The sequence below is a fragment of the Linepithema humile genome, chromosome 1 (genome assembly GCF_040581485.1).
Source record: "Linepithema humile isolate Giens D197 chromosome 1, Lhum_UNIL_v1.0, whole genome shotgun sequence".
In the NCBI taxonomy this organism is placed as follows: Eukaryota; Metazoa; Arthropoda; class Insecta; order Hymenoptera; family Formicidae; genus Linepithema; species Linepithema humile.
This window is the reverse complement of record NC_090128.1, coordinates 6,243,599-6,263,771: the sequence shown is the minus strand read 5'-3', so window position 1 is coordinate 6,263,771 and position 20,173 is coordinate 6,243,599. Positions and strand designations below refer to the sequence as shown.

At 33.7% G+C, this 20,173-nt stretch overlaps 6 protein-coding genes across 10 annotated transcripts; 2 read left to right on the top strand and 4 right to left on the bottom strand.

Annotated features, from left to right (window-relative positions):
- Positions 1-74: 74 nt before the first annotated feature.
- DZIP1 (DAZ interacting zinc finger protein 1) lies at positions 75-10,536 on the bottom strand. 3 transcript variants are annotated; one of them, XM_012379775.2, is made up of 8 exons: positions 10,399-10,536; positions 3,574-3,941; positions 3,147-3,491; positions 2,958-3,074; positions 1,612-2,896; positions 984-1,536; positions 746-866; positions 75-671 (listed from the first exon to the last, which is right to left on the bottom strand). In XM_012379775.2, exons 1-8 carry the CDS (start codon positions 10,400-10,402, stop codon positions 378-380), a joined length of 3,087 nt encoding a protein of 1,028 aa, XP_012235198.2. In that variant the 5' UTR covers positions 10,403-10,536; the 3' UTR covers positions 75-377. The 3 variants fall into 3 exon arrangements, with proteins under 3 accessions (XP_012235198.2, XP_067217241.1, XP_012235197.2); XM_067361140.1 differs by lacking the exon at positions 10,399-10,536 and adding an exon at positions 5,099-5,231; XM_012379774.2 differs by lacking the exon at positions 10,399-10,536 and adding an exon at positions 4,014-4,876.
- On the top strand, positions 5,306-12,090 carry LOC105679636 (ATP-binding cassette sub-family C member 4-like). Its single transcript, XM_012379772.2, has 18 exons — positions 5,306-5,446; positions 6,166-6,276; positions 6,405-6,539; positions 6,612-6,816; positions 6,915-7,134; positions 7,226-7,382; positions 7,478-7,727; positions 8,022-8,210; positions 8,278-8,564; positions 8,628-8,811; positions 8,928-9,277; positions 9,345-9,561; positions 9,634-9,844; positions 9,923-10,153; positions 10,271-10,501; positions 10,577-10,878; positions 10,979-11,626; positions 11,700-12,090. The coding sequence occupies exons 1-18, from the start codon at positions 5,373-5,375 to the stop codon at positions 11,721-11,723; spliced, it is 4,026 nt and encodes a 1,341-aa protein (XP_012235195.1). The 5' UTR covers positions 5,306-5,372; the 3' UTR covers positions 11,724-12,090.
- Sld5 (DNA replication complex GINS protein Sld5) lies at positions 11,654-13,213 on the bottom strand. Its single transcript, XM_012379803.2, has one exon. It carries the CDS (start codon positions 12,911-12,913, stop codon positions 12,263-12,265), a length of 651 nt encoding a protein of 216 aa, XP_012235226.1. The 5' UTR covers positions 12,914-13,213; the 3' UTR covers positions 11,654-12,262.
- Positions 13,214-13,656: 443 nt separating this feature from the next.
- Positions 13,657-15,995, top strand: LOC105679645 (rhodopsin). Of its 2 annotated transcripts, none has more exons than XM_012379797.2 (6): positions 13,657-13,817; positions 13,963-14,289; positions 14,378-14,625; positions 14,708-14,966; positions 15,039-15,205; positions 15,316-15,995. In XM_012379797.2, the coding sequence occupies exons 2-6, from the start codon at positions 13,969-13,971 to the stop codon at positions 15,443-15,445; spliced, it is 1,125 nt and encodes a 374-aa protein (XP_012235220.1). In that variant the 5' UTR covers positions 13,657-13,817; positions 13,963-13,968; the 3' UTR covers positions 15,446-15,995. The 2 variants fall into 2 exon arrangements, with proteins under 2 accessions (XP_012235220.1, XP_067217337.1); XM_067361236.1 differs by having other exon boundaries at positions 14,708-14,970; positions 15,043-15,205.
- Positions 15,991-18,639, bottom strand: LOC105679643 (rhodopsin-like). 2 transcript variants are annotated; one of them, XM_012379792.2, is made up of 9 exons: positions 18,454-18,639; positions 18,190-18,394; positions 17,871-18,109; positions 17,586-17,692; positions 17,404-17,510; positions 17,173-17,320; positions 16,983-17,093; positions 16,739-16,905; positions 15,991-16,653 (listed from the first exon to the last, which is right to left on the bottom strand). In XM_012379792.2, the coding sequence occupies exons 1-9, from the start codon at positions 18,548-18,550 to the stop codon at positions 16,530-16,532; spliced, it is 1,305 nt and encodes a 434-aa protein (XP_012235215.1). In that variant the 5' UTR covers positions 18,551-18,639; the 3' UTR covers positions 15,991-16,529. The 2 variants fall into 2 exon arrangements, with proteins under 2 accessions (XP_012235215.1, XP_012235213.1); XM_012379790.2 differs by having other exon boundaries at positions 18,190-18,386; positions 18,459-18,612.
- Positions 18,459-20,034, bottom strand: LOC136996896 (COMM domain-containing protein 2). Its single transcript, XM_012379791.2, has 5 exons — positions 19,807-20,034; positions 19,654-19,731; positions 19,485-19,567; positions 19,226-19,399; positions 18,459-19,157 (listed from the first exon to the last, which is right to left on the bottom strand). The coding sequence occupies exons 1-5, from the start codon at positions 19,871-19,873 to the stop codon at positions 18,951-18,953; spliced, it is 609 nt and encodes a 202-aa protein (XP_012235214.2). The 5' UTR covers positions 19,874-20,034; the 3' UTR covers positions 18,459-18,950.
- Positions 20,035-20,173: the final 139 nt, after the last annotated feature.

The window sequence follows — 20,173 nt, the reverse complement described above, 5'->3', positions numbered from 1 at the left end:
GTGGATGGCAGCAGAAACCTGATCGAGGATTGGTTCACAAGCAATATGACGGTGAACATTAAAAAGCGCGGCACTTTTAAAAAATGTATCATTCGTTTTATTCATCATAGTAACATTTTATTAATGTGCTTAAAATATTTTCTCAAAAAATCGTTAATTTTATCCTGAGATTGCATTATTTCGATAGATATATACAATAAGTATGCTTTGTTCATTCATTCATAAATATATACTTTTAAATTATTCTAGCATACAAAAACATATAAAAATTGTACATTAAACTATACATTAAGTTTGTTCAACTTGTAACGTCAGCAGTATAAAAAGAAAAATCAAAATAATAATTTAAAGATAATAACTTACACTGCACATACATCTCATTCCATCTGCAATATTTCGTCAATATCTGAATCCAAATCAGAATATTTCAATTCGTGTTCACGATGAACAGTGAGATCTGTGTCTTTCCGAGTTCGCGGAGCAGGTTGCGGAAATACGCTGCTCTTCGTATTTGTACTTGTGAAATTCGGCAAAGGACTTTCAGAAATTGTACCCGTGAGACTCGAACTTAATCGATTGTTCGCATTAAAATTTGTTAGGTCTTGCAAATTCGTGCTGGATCGGAAGATTGTTTCCACCGATCCTACGGGTGGTTTCCTAGCTATGCTTAGCTGAAAAAAAATTTATACCGATGTTATTTTGATAATACATCAATTATATGTGCAGTATGATGCAATCAACTCACCTGTTCTTGTATTTTCTTTGATATTTCAGCGATTTTGTCGCTTTGCGACGTTTTTAGAATGATATTACTTGTGCTCATAGACTTCTGTCTCCGTAATGCATATTCGTCTCTCTCAGGAAAGCTAAATAAAAATAGTATAGATTAATTATATATTAAAATATAATGCAAAATATATTTTTTAAAATTACAAAAGTAAAATAATAAAAGCAAAGATTGCAATATGTAAAATCTTTAATACCTTGAGATATTCCAATCATCATCAGTTATTTGCGTTCTTTGATCGTTTTCTGGTACCGTTGTATCATCAAAGTCGACTTTTGTATCCTCTAAATCGAACAACACTTTTTTCTTTACCAAGCTACCGACTGAACCACTCATTGGCTTCAGAACGCTTTTATTATTCATCAGAGACAAAATTGAATCATCTTGCTGTACAATCGCACTATCAGAGTCATTATTTTCGGCAAATTTTGGCGCTATTACTTGTTTCCTGCTAATCGGAGAACTTATTTTACGCGCGCCACTATCCGAGACAGTTATCTTTGTAGACGAAATCTGTTTTATATCTTTTTCAGATTCAATAGAACTTGAAGAAGAAATATTTCGCATCAATCTTGGATATGTAGGAGTCACTTTCGGAGTAGAACCATCTATTCCATTTCTTTTCGATGGCGATTCATGCGTATTCTCAAATGCCTCGTTATCTTTATATTTTTTAGGAAGAAGCTCAATCTTTTGCTTTAGACGTAATTTTGATGGCGTCGTGTTCTCTGTCTTTTGAACAGATTCGTCTGAAAGAAAATAATATATTAATTAATGATAAAATATCAAAAAATTTTTTAATATAACAAATATATAATAATTACCATTATTTTTATGGTCGCTAAACGCTTTTAAAGCTTTTGATTTGGTGTGAGGGATTAGCTTGTTAAAGGGAGAATGTTTTGTGAGCATAGTGTATTTTGATTCTTTATGATTTGTTGATATTTTCTGAAAAAGATCTTCCAGTATTGTTTGTTTTATTTGAGCGTACCAAGCTAACTTTTTGGTGTTGATATTTTGCTGATGCTTTACGATCTCCATCTTTTGCTTAAACGTTGCCGCGGGTATTCCTCGCCATTCCGGATCTATTCCCAATTCTCTCAATCGATTATTGAACATGATTTGCACCTCCTCTTCTATCGATAAGTTCTTCGCGTTGGAAGACTTAACTACAGATGTTTCGTATTTTTCTATCACAATGTCATCATCCGCCGTGACACTTTCAGTTTCAGATTCCGATTCCGACATTGATGATGAAGATACAGATTCTGTCGCAGAATTCACGACGCTTTGCTTTTCCAGAAATTTGGAATTTTTGCTATTTCTCATATCATTATGCAATATCCTTTTTCTTTCAACATTTTTTATATCTGCATACTTTTTATATACATTAGTGGGAATATTTCCTTTGGAAGTAAAGCTCTTACTTGTATAATCAATTATTTCATTCTCATCGTCCAATGTGTTATAGTGTTTTATTTTATCTTTCGTTTTTCTAACATCTAATCTCTCTAAATTTCTCAGATTCGACATTGCAGTCACATGTTCCGTAGTTCTACTGAGATCAATGATGAATTTTCTATTGTTCCTGCTTTCTATAGTATCATTTTTATTAGGCACACATTTGCTTTGCATTGCGATTGATTTGTCATTGTCTTGACTACATTCACTACCAATATCTTCGATAACCATCTCGCCATTTCGAATGCTATTTGAACTCTTATGATATGTTTCGCTATTATTATAACTATTATCATGTTTTATTCTTAATATAGGAGATTCATGAAATTTTTCTATTTTGTCTTTTTCCCTAATTCTATAATTATTAATCTGTGTCTGTGAATTACTCATCTCACGTGACAAGCTATTTAATTGCTTTCTTTGTTCTATCAACATATTTGATTGATCCATAGATTGCTTTTCTAAATCGTGCACCTTAGCTGAATATTCCGACTTTATATGATCGGCTACTTGCTGAGTTACTTTCAGTTCCGTGGTCAGTCTTTCGATATCCCGATGATGTGCGCTTTCCATATCTTCTATTTTGGCTTTCCAATAATTCTCTTGTGTTTGTAACTTTACTTGCATATTCTCCACATCTGGAGTTAGCTGAAAAATAATTTAATAGATTAACATTATTCACAAAAATAATATTTTCATTTTTACTTACCCTTTCAAGAAGTTGATTTCTTAAACCCTCAATCTCTTTTTCTTGTTGACTGATTAAAGTTTTTACATTCGTTTCCAAGATACTCTCATTCACAGTGTGATCTTTCTCTTTCAATGCCTGTAAAAAAAGATCTAATTTTGTAAAATAATTTAGTGCAAGAGCAAAATTATTTAATTCATATTAACTTACACGTATCTCGTCAAACAACATGCTCTTCAAATTTCCAATATCTTCTTGATGTCGCCTTTGCTCTTGAAACATATCCACTTTATCCTGTTCACCTCTATTATTTTTTATATACATCTTTTCTGTATTATCTAAAATTTTATCAGATTCATTTCTTATCACCCTCTCAGTTTGATTTAGTCTTTCTTTCAATGTCTTTATTTCATTGTGCAATTTCTCTGTTTCTGCCCGATAATGCTCATGTGCGGGAGATGTGGATACACCAATATTTGATATATATGAATGTTTGCGTGCTATATGAGCATTTACAAATATAGCACGTACAAATGTTTTTGGACAATGTGGACACTGGCATAAAGTTTTCAATTAAATTTTATGAACATTACATTATAACATTACGCTAATTCATTGAAATAATATATTATTTTACCTTGTAAATTTCACCGCTGGCCATTTCACCAAAACTTGTTTCAATTAATTTACGTTTTTCCCTTGATCTCTCCTTTAGGTTCTTTAAAGTATCTTCCAAAGTAGCAACTTCCTTCTTCATACTGACATTTTGTTCTATTTTCTGTCTCAGCTCATCTTTTAATATTATTACACTATGATCTAAATATTGCTTGCAATATAATAAATATTCAACTGACAATTGTGCAAGTCTGAATAACTTAACAAAGTTAGGATCTAAGATCTTGACATCGTACTCGCTTTCCAAGCAATAATCTACTACATTGTTGATGTTTGCATCAATGGTCAAGAAATCTCTTTCACGTATAACTCTGTCTATATCTATAGCACCTGTAACAAAAAAAGAACAATTTGTTAGTAACAATAAATTTGATATTTAGTCATTGAACAATATCTACATACTTATACGATTCCAGTCAACTCGGACTCTAGATCCATGCATGTTAAAATAAAATCCTGATTCTCTTGCCAGTTTTGGGAAATCATGACACCAATTAGTGCCAGCTCGAAATGAGAATGCCATTGCACTCAACAAATTTATTTACACATATGTGACACATATAAATTTCTTCATCATATACTTATATATTTATGACTGGTACATATTTGCATAAAATTTCTAATAAGCATGATACTTATGATCATTTGCATGTAGTTTGTATTATCGTATTGTACAAACTATAATTACAATTTGTAAATGAAATAAATGACAAGTGTCAACATCGATGTAAATATAACCAATATAACAAAGATTTTAGCGTCTGTTGCGAGCGACATCTACAAAGGTTTTTAACGCCCTCTCTTTTTTCGCGGTTAAATTAAAAAAAAAATATATATATAAATTAGAATCAATTTTTATAAAACACAAAAAAAATTTTGGATCTAAAAAATTTCGATTATGCATTCTAATTTCTAGCCATTTCTGCAGGTCATAAATTATTTTATTTTAATAAAAATATACAGCACTTTCTTAATGTATTATATAAGAAAATTGTGTATATCTATTAATATAAATAAATGTAATTTTTTGGATTGGTCTTTGCTGTTACATGTTCTATAATTCTACTGATTAGTTGGTGATAAGTTGTTTACTAATATCTTTATCAGCATATATATATGCATAATCTATGTAATTTTATAATATATAATTCTGAATATTTTAACTTTAGTTGCACATTTTTCTGCATTCTTTCTTTTCTCTTTCTTTTTGCAACTTGAAAATATTTTGTAAATATAGAAAGTATAAGAAAATATAGAACTAAAACGAACAGACTTTACATCTACATTTTCGGCTATTCTATTTTTACAAAATGACTAATCTTTTCAATGTCTTTCAATGCCTTTCACTGCCACAAAATGATTAATCATTTCAATGGCATTATTTATTTCTATTTCTATATTTTTCTTGATCTTTTGAAATATTGTTATATACTATGAGAAGAGCTGCAAGAAATATATTCTTAACTAGTTACATATAGAGTGCTTACATAATATGTCTATATATCGTTCTACTCTCATCCTTTGGACATTTACTATCAATTATCCCCTCTTTTTTTCTTTGTCGCATACAAATTCCTCGACGAATAGCACAATTTGCCAAATCATTCTCACTCACAGAATCATCCCATCCGGCATGATGCCACAGCAGCGCGATAGTGTATACGTATGTGTAACAGTTCGATAAAATTCACAACACGCGCTATTCACGAAGCAGTGCGAGAAGTGACTGAAAAGGCATCAATAAATTCATCACATTAAAATATGGACGCCGCCAAAAAAACTGATAATTCAAATCCCCGAATTTCTGCGAATCCAATCAGTAAATTATTTTTCTGGTAAGTCGAACGAAGCACTTTGTTTTGTTACAGTTACGTCGATCAAATCAAAACAACCGCGCATGAAAATGTAATAATCATAAAAAAAGAAACCGGCGATAATTGTCAAAAACAATGCTCTTCACATTATGACTTGTGGCAACGCTAAATAATTAAATCCCGCATAAATTACAAACGTAAAATTATGACATAACAGAAGTCATAAAAATAGGCAAGAAAGAATGTTGTATGATAAGAACAATTATACACTAGTTGCAGCAGTTACATTATACAGTTATACCATGATGTAGCAATGAAGTCTAAATGTTGTAATTAATTCATAATTTATGAACATATATTTATTTCTACATAAATAACAAAATAAAAATGCATCATATCTTTAATTTTCAAAGTGATAATAATGTAATTACATTCATAATTTATAAGCATGTACTTTCACACATGAATAATAAGATGGAGATAAATCATATCTTCAATCTCTTAAAACTGGTAATTACATTCATGATTTATATACGTACATACTCATACATATACAGCAAAGTATATCACTTTTCAATCTTGCATACATATGTATACAAAATATATGTATACAATTGTATAAATATGCGCATACTTTATCATAATGCATATTAATTTCCTCTTCATTAATGCAAATATCAAATCATTCTTGTATGTAGGCTTATTTATTATTTTATCATATTTTGTATCCTATTTTCAAGGTGGATGACAGAATTATTTTGGTATGGGAAAGATCATGACTTGGAAATGAAAAATGTATACAATACTCTGCCCATTGATGCTAGTGAATTTCTAGGAAATAAACTGGAACAGTAAATAATAAATTATTTTATTATAAATTATGATTATAATAACAATGAGCCTATTATGATTAAATTATTGATAATTAATTAATCAACAATTAAATGTTACCATTTTTCTAACAAATAAATACTTTCAGAAATTGGAAAAATGAGATACATGCAGCTGAGAAGAATAATAGAAAACCTAAATTTATCAAAGCTTTGAGAAAGACATTTATTTGGTCATTTTTCTATTATGGAGGATGGGTTTCATTTCTCAATGTTGTTTTAAGGTATTTAAATATTATAATTTATAATAACTCATATAATTTGCATATAGTAACTGTCAGTAATATACTTTACAGAGTCTTCAAGCCATATATTTTGAGTCTGTTCATTTGGCACTTTGATCCAAGAGCAACATCTGGACAGGATGAAGCTTATCTCTATGCATCTGGTCTAGTAGCAATAGAAATATTAATCATTTTAGTCCAATCTCATTCAAATCTAGGTTTACTGGAAATTGGAATGCGAGTTAGAGTAGCAAGCTCATCTCTGATGTATAGAAAGGTAATCTATAAATCAAATTTTTTTTATATTGTCCTAAAAGTTTGCATTATCAATAAATATATAAAATTATATATTTCTGTTCTTGTCTTTTTTGTTAGATATTACGTTTATCCAAATCTTCAACTACCACCCCAGGACAAATTATTAATCTATTGTCAAATGATATGTCAAGGTTTGATCAATTGTTTGTAGTGCTGCATTACGTTTGGATCATGCCAATACAAGGAGCCATAGTTGCATTTCTGATTTGGCGAAGCGTCGGTATTGCTTCACTGACCGGTATATTTCTTATAACAATTCAAACTATTCCCTTTCAAGGTAATGTAAAATTATTACGAATAGTTAAATAGAATGCGAATTATTCCTAACAAAATAAATGTGCCTAATACGTAACTAAATTTCTTTGCAGGATATATAAGTAAATTGACTTCAAAATTACGTTTAAAAATTGCAATAAGAACCGACGAAAGAGTTCGACTGATGTCAGAAATAATCAGTGGTATACAAGTTATCAAAATGTATACTTGGGAGAAACCATTTCAGGAACTAGTTAGCTACGCAAGAAAGTTCGTAAATGTTTTATTATACTGTGAGATCATCATTCTCTCATTAAAAAATTGAACACGATAAAGAAAATTTAATAAAAAATAATTTTTTCCAGATACGAAATTGATGTCCTCACATTAACATCTTATCTGAGAGGCTTTACTTTAGCCACATTCATTTTCACGGAAAGAACAACGTTATATTTTACAATCATGGTTTACGTACTTCTCGGCAATTCTATATCCGCCGACATAGTATTTTCGATGGCACAGTACTATAATATTCTCCAACTTACCATGGCAATATATTATCCCATAGCTATAGCAATTGCTGCAGAAACAGCAGTGTCTATACAGAGAATTGAAGTAAAATTAACTTTTACATTTCGTTAAGAAAATTAACTTATCAGATCAAATATTGTTTATTAGCCTACAATTGTGTGCATTATGCAAATATTATTTTAATTCAATTATTATCTGCCATTAATTTCTCAACAAGTTAAAGTCGCATTTAGATAAAAAAAACTCTCGATAAGTCGTATTTACAAAGACAAAAAAACTAATCTATAATTATAAAATAAGAGTTCTTCAATATTTACCGGCTTTCATCACACAACAAGCTTTGCGCATAAAAAAATAATTTATCTTTTATTATCTCAGAATTTTTTGTTGCTGAATGAAAATGTTCCAATGGCACTATCTACATCAACTGCCGAAGAAACAAATATTGTAATGAAAAACGTCAGCGCTTCATGGACTAATGCAATTGTACATACATTACATAATATCAGTATTCAAGTCAAACCCGGAAAACTATACGCCGTCGTTGGTTCTGTAGGTGCAGGAAAGGTATATATTTATATATGAGTGTATATATGTAAACTATATATATGTAAAAGTATTCTCTAATTTTCAGAGTTCTTTCCTGCAAACAATTTTAGGCGAACTAAGAATATCGCATGGCCAGATACATATTAGGGGCAAAATATCGTATGTTAGTCAAGAACCTTGGCTATTTGCAGACACAGTGCGAAGCAATATTTTATTTAATTTGCCTTATGATAAAGACAGATATCAAAAAGTCGTGACAGCATGCGCTCTCACAAAAGATTTCGAGCAACTTCCGCACGGCGATAAAACCTTGATCGGTGATAAAGGTGCGGCGCTCAGCGGTGGGCAACGCGCGAGAATCAATTTGGCGAGGTAAATTTGCAACCGCTTATAAAATGATACACTTTACATTTTAACAAAAACTGTGGTTTACAGAGCTGTTTATAAAGACGCCGACATTTATCTTTTCGACGATCCTTTATCAGCTGTCGATACTCACGTGGGGAGACATTTATTTAACGAGTGCATAAATAATTACTTGCAAAGTAAAACGCGAATTCTCGTGACTCATCAATTACAGTACTTAAAACAATGTGATTACATAGTTATCCTAAACAATGTACGTAGAATATTATATTATTTGTACACGTGCACACATATGACAGTTACAAATAATTATACATACACACGTTTTTATAAAGGCTGAACATTTAATTAGCCATATTTTCCAAAAAGGGCCAAATTGAAAATGAAGGCACATATGCGAATCTTCAAGAGAAGCATGTGAATTTTTTGGAAACGTTTGCAACAGGCGAAGAAGCAAACGAAGATACGAAGGAATCATTGAAATCTAATGGAAATCCTACATCTGATATAATTCAAAACGGTAATGTCAACGATGAAGATGCGGAGGAAGCCGAGCCTCAAGAAACTGAAGAACTTCTGGCCAAAGGAAGCATATCGAAAGCAGTGTACTGGAAATATTTTCGAAGTGGCGCTTCGATTATTATCATAATTAGCTTCCTGTTTTGCCTGATTTTGGGACAAATTGGAAGCAGCGGTTGCGACTTTTGGGTCAGTTATTGGTAAGTAGATATAAAAGAGAATTTATATATATATTCTTATGCCTATATAATGAATTTTATAATGCAGGACGAAGACGGAAGAGATGCATATTAAAACTACACACAAACATCGACAGAGTGTAGCGAACAATTTTACAAATATTTCTTCCACGTTAAGATCTACTGAACAAATAGACAATACGTCAGGCACAAATGACGAATTCACCGAATTTTTGACTACAGGCAACTATTGGGAGAACATGTTCAATGATACATCGTTTCAAAACTTTACTTTCGACAACGCTGTTAGTATTTCTCATTTTTCTAGATTGCATTTAATTCAACGATTATATTGTCAGTTTTTTTGCTGCTTCTAGACCACAATTATAGACGAGAATTTGCATTATCTCGACACGAACACAGCCTTATGGATTTATGGAGCTTTTATCATTATTAGTATCGTAATGACAACATTTCGAAATTTAATTTTCTATCAAATATGTATGAATGCCAGCAAAAATCTGCACAACTTTATGTTCTCGAGCTTACTCAAGGCGCCAATGTCATTCTTTGATAAGAATCCATCCGGTAAACAAAACTTATCAGTAATCCGGTGCAATACGGAAGGCGGCAATGATGTTATTTACAAAATGATACACTTTTTAGGTCGAATTTTAAACCGTTTTTCGAAGGATATTGGCACGGTGGACGAAATTTTGCCCAGGATCATGATAGACGCCATCCAGATATTCGCGGTAATGATCGGGATCTTTGTGCAAATATTGATTATCAAATGGTGGTTCATATTCGTGATAATCATTATGGCTATTTTGTTCGGCATAATAAGAAAAATCTACATTTTAACAGCACAAGATATGAAGCGATTAGAAGGAAATGGTAAAGATTTTTCTTTCGCAATTATTTAAATCTACTTTCCTCCTGCTTTAAATTAATATTTGTTTTCACGAAATTATTGTTTTAGCGAATATTGTTTTCACGAAATATTTGTTTTAGCGAAAAGCCCCGTATTTTCGCACGTGAACGCTACATTTTTAGGCCTGACAACGATACGTTCCGCCGGCGCGCAAGAGATGGTTCGCAAGCAATTCGACGAATATCAGGATTTGCATACTAGTACTTACTCATTGATTGTTGCCGCTAGTACATCGTTCGGTTTTGCGCTGGACGTGGTGTCCGTTGCTTTCATCGCTGTTATCACATATAGTTTCGTCGCATCGGATGACGGTAAGTTTTTATTGTCATTGCCAATCGATATATGTTTCCTGATGTAACATTTGCAGATCTCTCTCTCTTTTCCAGGAAATACTTTCGCTGGGAGCGTCGGTTTAGCCGTTTCGCAAGTGCTTACTTTGTGCGGTATGCTGCAATACGGAATGCATCAAGCGGCCGAAACGATGACACAGATGACGAGCGTAGAGAGAATATTACAATTCACGGAGCTTGAGAAAGAGGGACCGTTTGAGAGCAATCCTGCGGATAAACCGTCGAGTAATTGGCCTTCCAAGGGAGAAATTCGATTTAACAGTGTTTCTCTTCGATACTCCGAATCGGAACCACCCGTTCTTAAATCTCTCAATTTCGTCATAGAACCTGGCATGAAGGTAATTATACATTATATTAATTCACATTGCATTAATTGTACAGATAAAAATACGAATAATTATTTTATATCTTGAATAATTATACCAAATAATTCGACAGATTGGAATAGTGGGTCGTACCGGAGCTGGAAAGTCGTCTCTGATTTCCGCCTTGTTTCACATGGCAAAACTCGATGGCGCTATTTACATCGATAACATTAACACAAAGAAAATTGGTCTTCACGATTTAAGAAACAAAATTTCAATAATACCGCAAGAACCGGTATTATTTTCCGCCACGCTCCGAGACAATCTCGATCCTTTTCACAAGTATGACGACGCGAATTTGTGGATCGCCTTGGAAGAGGTGGAGCTCAAAGACGCGATAACTTCTCTAGACCATCGCGTCGAACAAGACGGCAGTAATTTCAGCGCTGGGCAAAGACAATTAGTTTGCTTAGCACGCGCAATTTTGCAGGATAATAAGATCCTCGTGCTCGATGAAGCTACTGCCAATGTGGATCCTGCAACGGATGCGCTCATACAAACGACGATTCGAAAGAAATTCAAAACCTGCACGGTATTGACAATAGCGCATAGATTAAACACGATAATGGATAATGATAAAGTACTGATAATGGATCACGGTCAAGTGTTAGAATTCGATCACCCGTACATTTTATTACAAAACGAACAAAGTCACTTTAGCGGTATGGTGCAACAAACTGGAAATTTAATGACGGAACAGCTTAAACAATGCGCCAAAGAGGTAATTAATTAATTACTGTAGCGATACTCACATATCATTAAAAATATATTTATGTGTGGTATTTCATTTACAGGCTTATGAGCGACGATCCATGTGATTTCATATGAAGTACATCATCAACAATCCACATTTGTACATTAATAATTTAACAAATTTACTTAATTTACTTAATTTTTTATTCGTTCAACGTTTTTATTTTTAGAAAAGATCTTTTTAACAGTTTTTAACACTTATTTATGAAAATTTTAGTACTTATTGATGCAATCATACTTATCTTTTATATATATTTATATAGCCTAGAAATAGAAATGTTCCTATGCAATAAGTGTTCTTGTTACTTACTCATTACTTATGAATCTTTATCACAATTTTGTGAACAATTTACAGTTTAAGACCAATTTGATAAAATTTACATGTAAACTGTTAATTATTCTTAATAATAAAACTGAACAAAACTCAAAAAATTTGTTTTAAATTTATGATTAAGAACAACTCGCTGTAGCTCTATGCTCTTTTGTCTTAAACAAATTATGACTAAAACTTTGCGATATATATTAATAAAAAAAATGTGTGAATGCATATAGTTGAAAGAAAGATAAATCATCAGCATCCATTTCCTATTTTTATCTGAAAATGTTAAATTAATTGTACTACACCAGACTTAACTAGATGCGCTACAGCACTATATTGAATAATATGCTGTGAACCTTCTTCAAAATCTATCTCTTCGTTCAACACACCAGGTAGAACTATACCTGTAACCCTTCGATTGGCACGCAAGAATACATGTGCTTGCATATTGGGTTTAATAGCAAACTTGTTCACCTCGAAACGTTGAAAGCTTGGTGGCATATGCTGCAGTGCTATCGTCTTGAAAAGGGTCTCCAAATTGGCCAGGTACTCCTTGGCAAAGCGTAGCTCATCCGGTGTCAGATAGGCTTCCTCCGGACTTCTGCTATCCTCTTCCGAAAGGATGTGAATAGTGTATCGCTCGATCTTCTCCAACCGCGTTCGCAGGTAGCTACTGATTACATATCTGATCCGGTCGAGCTCCATACGATGGACCAGTGCGCGTAAATCGTTCTTGTCTAACCTCTTAATGTTCTCTTCCATATGCGTGATCTGCTGCAGCATGCAGTCCACAAGATCAGACTGATGCGGCAAAATTTCCGGGGCGAATCTTTCGTTCATCCAGGCATTCTCGATCTCCTGTAGCACAGTCTGCGCTGTCAACTCCCCGGCGCCGTCTCCTTCGTCCAACAAATTATCTTCGAGATTCTCTTCCATGGCTGTTGGTAGTGCTATCCGTTAAAAGCACGTTGACAGCGCGTAAAAGGATGTACCTGATGTGTCGATCTTTTTCGAAGATATTTGTTATTGACACAAAGCATTGTGACAACCATACGATATGGCGCGCAAACCGCTACAATCTTCATACCATTTCTTCATTTTCCCACGAGATGTCATGTGATTATCTCGAATTTACAATTATCGATTTCGTATATCGATTCCATTATCGATCACATTTAAATTTGATCGTGAAGCATGAAATGTGCTCAGATAGAATAAATTCTATCCAAATGATTAAATTATTACTTAAATATATATATATATATATAAAATAAAATTTTATACATTTTTATTTAATTTCTAAATTTAAGTTTCTGAAAAATCATAATTATAGACTGTAATTAAAAAACATTACACGTTATTAAAATATAGTATGTATCTTGTTATAATAAAATGACTTAATTTTTCAATAATGAGAAAATTTGCTTTTCACAACAACCTCGATCGATCGGATGTATCATTAAAATTCAGTAAGTGTTTTCGCAAATGAGCCTCTACGTCTATTCTTGATGTATACTACTAAGGTTTCTGTGTTCAACACTTAGGTTACTCCCAAGGTATTCTTAAATCCCGCATAATTTAATAGAAGAGTTCTTAAGACTGTTTGGCGACTTAGGAACGTGTTGTATATAGCCGCAGAAACGTAAGATCGCGATGGCTATTTAAGCGCGGCTCACCGTCGCGGCCAACCCCGAGCTACATCCGACGGTGGTCCGAAACAGGGAACTCTTCCTACAAGCTTCACGAATAGAACGATACGAGAACCCACACTGGCACTAGCAATTCAGCGGTGTACTTGGATTAATTTGTTTCCCACATTCTTCTCCAAGCACGCACGGAGGTGAGAACGGTGTAGTTTCCAAATTCTGCATCTGCTTCTTGTACTCTGTGATTGATTATTTACATTTGAAAAAATTTAAGAATCAACAAATTTAAGAATTCTATACAAAATCCTCGATTTTCTTACTTTGAATTTATCTTCACAGTTAACCATGTCCGGACCGAGCCATGCAGCCTACACATGGGCGGCGCAAGGAGGCGGATTTGGCAATCAAACGGTGGTGGACAAAGTGCCACCGGAGATGCTCCACCTGGTCGATCCCCATTGGTATCAATTCCCGCCGATGAATCCTCTGTGGCACGCTCTTCTCGGCTTTGTCATCGGCATTCTCGGCTCGATATCTGTCATCGGTAATGGCATGGTGGTATATATATTCACGACCACCAAGAGCCTCCGTACTCCAAGCAACCTGCTCGTCGTCAATCTCGCCATCTCTGACTTTCTCATGATGCTGTGCATGTCGCCGGCTATGGTGCGTACGCTGTTCAGATAAAAACCAAATATGTTATTCAATGTGAATAAAGTGCGATTTCGTATGCTTAATTGACAACCGTGCGCAGGTGATCAATTGCTATTACGAGACGTGGGTGCTAGGACCTTTGTTCTGTGAACTGTACGCTTTGACGGGCTCCCTGTTCGGATGTGGCTCCATATGGACAATGACGATGATTGCATTCGATAGGTATAACGTAATCGTCAAAGGCTTATCCGCTAAGCCGATGACCATTAACGGCGCCCTCGTTCGCATATTAGGCATCTGGTTCTTCTCGTTGCTTTGGACTATCGCTCCGCTGTTCGGATGGAACCGGTGAGATAAGAATCTAAAATAATATTAAGCATTGCGTAAATGTGCTTCACATTGTCAGTGACACAATTTTTATCTTTTACAGCTACGTACCTGAGGGCAACATGACCGCTTGCGGTACCGATTACTTGAACAAGGACTTGTTCTCCAGATCGTACATCTTCTTCTACAGCATTTTCGTATACTTTGCGCCACTGTTCCTCATCATCTACAGCTACTTCTTCATCATTCAAGCTGTCGCCGCTCACGAGAAGAACATGCGCGAGCAGGCGAAGAAGATGAACGTCGCTTCCCTACGATCAGCCGAGAACCAGAGCACCAGCGCCGAGTGCAAACTCGCAAAGGCAAGTTTGTCTTGCACTCTCAATTCATCGCAATTATCCGTACAGTCGTCATAACAACGTTACTAATTACAGGTAGCTCTGATGACCATTTCTTTGTGGTTCATGGCGTGGACTCCATACCTGGTCATCAATTACGCGGGCATCTTCGAGACGACGAAGATCAGCCCGCTCTTCACGATCTGGGGCTCGCTCTTTGCGAAAGCCAACGCCGTGTACAATCCCATCGTGTACGGCATCAGGTGAGTCGGCAATTGTACTGTCTCTGAAATATACGGTTATCGTCAAAATGTTTCTATAAATTAACTGAATTATTTCAGCGACGCTAATCACTTTTTTTGTTTGATTTCAGCCATCCTAAGTACCGAGCTGCTCTCTTCCAGAGGTTCCCGTCTCTGGCGTGTGCCTCCGAACCGGCGTCTGGCGGGGACACAACGTCCACGACTACCACGGTCACAGAAGGCGAAAAAGCTGCTGCATAAAACAATAATGTTACACACATCGATTTTTTGACAATGCAACAGATTCTCCGAACAAACACCGTAAAATAGTATTATATTCTCGTCACAAAGAAATCGCGCCATCAAGCATAGGTTGTAAATAGCTGCAATTAAAAACACGCGCCAGAAATACGTTATCAACGAGAGTACGAGAATGAATTCAATCGTGATACTACATTGTAAGAGAATATTATATCGTGCGATTAGTTGTGGTGCAAGCGAGAGGAGCCAAGCCAATATGCGAAAAACTTTAATATTGACAAAAATGTCAGGGATAAATGAAGGATGAATAATGTCATGCTACAATTGTTTGGAGTCTATGATGCATTGTACAATTCGGCTGCACCACACGCGAATTTCTTATCAATGTCTCATAGCGCAGTTTATAAATTATGTCATCTCTTCAAGGCAACGGAATACATGGTTCACTTTGGAATAAACAAATATGTATTAACTAATATCGCTTGTAGCGATAATATCGTGTCTGTAATTCATTTTATAGAATTATAAATAAATTCTGCAGGCAATCACATATATGGGAATTTTAATTGAACCACAAAAATTCTGAACATATATATCTCTATGTTAATATATTGTTTATCTGAACATATATATCTCTATGTTTGATATATTGTTTAATATTTAACATTTTTTTTTATTACATCTTAAAAATATGACAATTTTTTTTAAATCATTACATGCCAAACGATACATTGAATAATCTTTTTGTACACTACAATCGATATTAAGTGCCTTCTATCATTCATCCCTGCAAAGACAATACTAAACGCGTGCCATAAAAGGAAGAACAAAAGACAAAAGCAGAATTTACCGTACATATCGTAAAATAATACACTTAGTCCACTCGAAATTCCCTGTACGTAGCTTTTCGCATAATTGGCCATTCGTAATAGCTATTGGAGCTTTACAAATTACAAATTTTCACGTTTCTTAGAAACATTTCACACGTTATATATCCAGTATTATTAATTCGTTAACTTATTCGAAATATACTATAATTATGTTATACCACAATGTTTGAAATTTACAATCCACCGCGTGGAAACTACGCCGTCGTCGTTGTAACAGATGTCGTGTCCGCGGTTTTCGCAGCCGCGGACGGATCCTCAGTCGAGCCACATACAAAGAACGGCAATTTTTCTTTCAATGCTGCTCTGTATTTTGGATGACTGTACAATGCATGAAGTAAAGAGTGTAAATATTAATATATATATACACTTTTCTGTATATCTGTATAAAATAGCAGCAACATACCTAATTCCATAAACAATTGGATTATATATAGCGTTTGCCTTTGCAAAAAGAGATCCCCAAATGGTGAAAATGGGACTAATATTAGCACCACCAAAAATACCAGTATAATTGATGACTAAGTACGGCGTCCACGCCATAAACCACAAGGAAATCGTCATTAAAGCTACCTATAATCGATAAAACCATCGCAATAATTAATCTATGTTTTCATTTAGTATAATTTTAGTATATACTTTTGACTCACCTTCGCCAACTTTGCTTCCACACTTATATTTTGATTTTCTCCCGATCGCAAAGATTGTATATTCATTTTTTTCGCTTGTTCTCTCATTGCTTTTTCATGAGCAGCTACTGTCTATTGATTTGAAAAAAAAAAAAAAAAAAACGTTCTTACAGATTCTAAATTTTTTTAAACAATTTTTGTATATACATACCGATACAATAAAATAATAGCTGTAGATTATAGTAAAGAGCGGTATATAATATACGAATATTGAATACACCAGGATGTACGATTTGGAACTCCAATCTTTGTTAAGATAATCCGTGCCACATGCAGTCATGTTACCTTCTGGTACATACCTAATTATCATTATGAAATTTATTATATATCGCAAAGAATGTAATAAACATCTCATTTATAATTTCTATCATCTTAATGTTACCTATTCCATCCCACCATTGGCAAAATTGTCCATATTAAGGCAAACAACCAGATTCCCAAAATTTCGAGTAGTGCTTTTTTAATGGTGAGTGGTTTTCCTGCCATACCCTGAAGACAAATTTATTAATTTCCGTTTCCATTTACCACATTAAAAGAATATATGTATAAAAAAGCATATTATACCTTTACTAAAACGTTATATCGGTCTAGAGCGATAGCAGTCATAGTCCAAATTGAGGCGCATCCACATAGAGAACCAACCATGGCATATATGTCGCACATCAGAGGTCCTTAATACGAAATTAAATTATATTAAATTTAATATAAATTTAATATAAATTTAATATAAATTTAATATAAATTTAATATAAATTTAATATAAATTTAATATAAATTTAATATAATTATCATTATGTTAAATTTTAAATAGAGAGAACGTAATAACAAGACAATATGAGTTTACATTACCTAACACCCAGGTCTCGTAGTAACAGTTGATTACCATAGGAGGTGACATGATAATCATCATAATGAAGTCCGAGAAAGCCAGATTTACCACTAGAAGATTGCTAGGTGTTCTTAAGGAGGGAGTCATCAGGAACACATACACTACAACGCCGTTGCCGCTCCATCCCATAAATCCTAATACAATCATTACAAGTCCTAAAATTTTGTGCCACATTGGATCCATTGGTGGGAATTGATACCTGTAATTGAAAAACCTCAGTTTGATTTTGCAAAAGCAGAGTACAAAAGTATCAATCGATATAGAGCAATCGAAAATAACCAGTGTGGGTCAATCAAGTGCAACATATCTGGAGGCACTTTATCCGCCACAGTTTGATTATTGAAATTCATGATCTGTCGCATAGCTCGGGGCCCAGTTGTCGTTGTCAATATATTGGAAAATGTTACAGTGGAGTGTTCGAATAAGATGGTTGAAGTCAGATTACTGGCACCTACTGCGACGAGAGATTCCATTTTCTGTAAAAAATAATAAAGCAATTAATAATAATTAATTTATAAGGTATAATACATAAAAACAAATATATGTACTTCTTAACGTTGAAATGTTTCAAGGTACAATTGCACTTGCTAGGCCTGAGTCCTGAGTTTGAGGCAATTGAAAACTTCAATTTGCAAAACATCAATATTCTGTGATAAGGAATAGCCTGTAATGGTACTGTATCACACTCACAAACAGTACAAGTGCGAGAAAAATGCAGTCTTCTTTTATATACCTTATTGATGTAGGAGATCCAATAAAATTATCCAATTACATATGCAAATGAACTGGACTACAAGTCTAAGGATTGGCTTAACATAATATACATGTGTACAATGACATGATTACTGTCAGCTTTTATTTAGAATAATCTAACCAGAGTGAAACTTTACAGATGCCGATGATAAATGTGATTTAAATCATTGAAATAAATTTATCTTGCAATTCTTACTAATTAAGATCTTTATTTAATCTTGTATAATTATATGTTTATATATATCTTTTGTTACATCAAATATAATTGTATAAAATTAAAGAAAACTTTATTTTACTGCCTTTGAAATCCTCCGAATATGTTGGCTGCGACTTTCTTGCAAAGCTTCCTCCAACTCTTGAGTTATATGAAGCAAATTAGTGGGGTCCGTTTGCAACAAAACGTGTTCAATTTCATCTGAACTGTCAGGATTTTTCAGAGACAAGTCTAGTGTGACAAGTGGAGCAACTTGCTTCGAAAGAGATCTTGATGCAGTCTATGACACAGATAACTATTTTATTATACATCAAAATGTTCAAAAGCAATAGAATGTAAAAATTTTACCTGCACTTCAAATCTCCATTCCATGTCATGATATTTAGGCAATTTAAATCCAATCTCTTCGAGTGCATCAGAAATTTCATTTCTCTTAACGTTGTATAATTTACTCAATATCGCCTCCTTTTCTTCAGTAAAACCTAAAGCAATCACCGAATCCCGGAAATCTTCTGCACTTAACTGTAGAACATATTAAATATATTAAATAATAGGTTATATTTATGACAAATCTCTATTTCTTTATACTCCAATTAGTAAGTTTCACCTTGTGTTTACAGCTTTCCAATAAAAGATTAACCAAACCCTCCACTGAATTTTTAATTACGTCTAACTCGACGTTTAATTTTTCTAAAACAAGTACAAAATAGTTTGTATAACTAACAATTGTACACTCACTATTATGATTTTGACAGTTGACACAATAAACTACTTACGAGCAGCAGCATTATATACCTTAACATTTGGACCTTTTTGTAAATAATCTAAAGCCAATTTGCAAAAATCTTGTAAAACTGTGAAAATTGCACGTTATCACGATTTTATTGTAAAATATAAATTAATTGATACAATGACAAATTTGTTTGTACCTGGTAGCGATTGTTCAGCTAAAAACAATACATGCTTCTTGTGGTCTGGCTTCAATGTTAATAGCATTTTTATTTTTTACAACACGTGTTACTTAAAAAAATTTACTTAACTTGAAAGAAATGCTAGCCAAAATTGATATTGATCAATATTTTATTTGATAATCCTTAGATTTTATTTGCAGTGCTTTCAAGACAAGCGGCACTGTTCTGCCATGTTGAAATGTGCGTACAACGCCATGGCGGGCAATTCTAATATTATTAATTTTCAAAATCATGTAAGACAATTTTTTAATGTCAAACTAGAACAATACAGGCGCGCGCTACGCGCGCGTACTTATTATAGTAATTTAATAATTATGAAATCTAA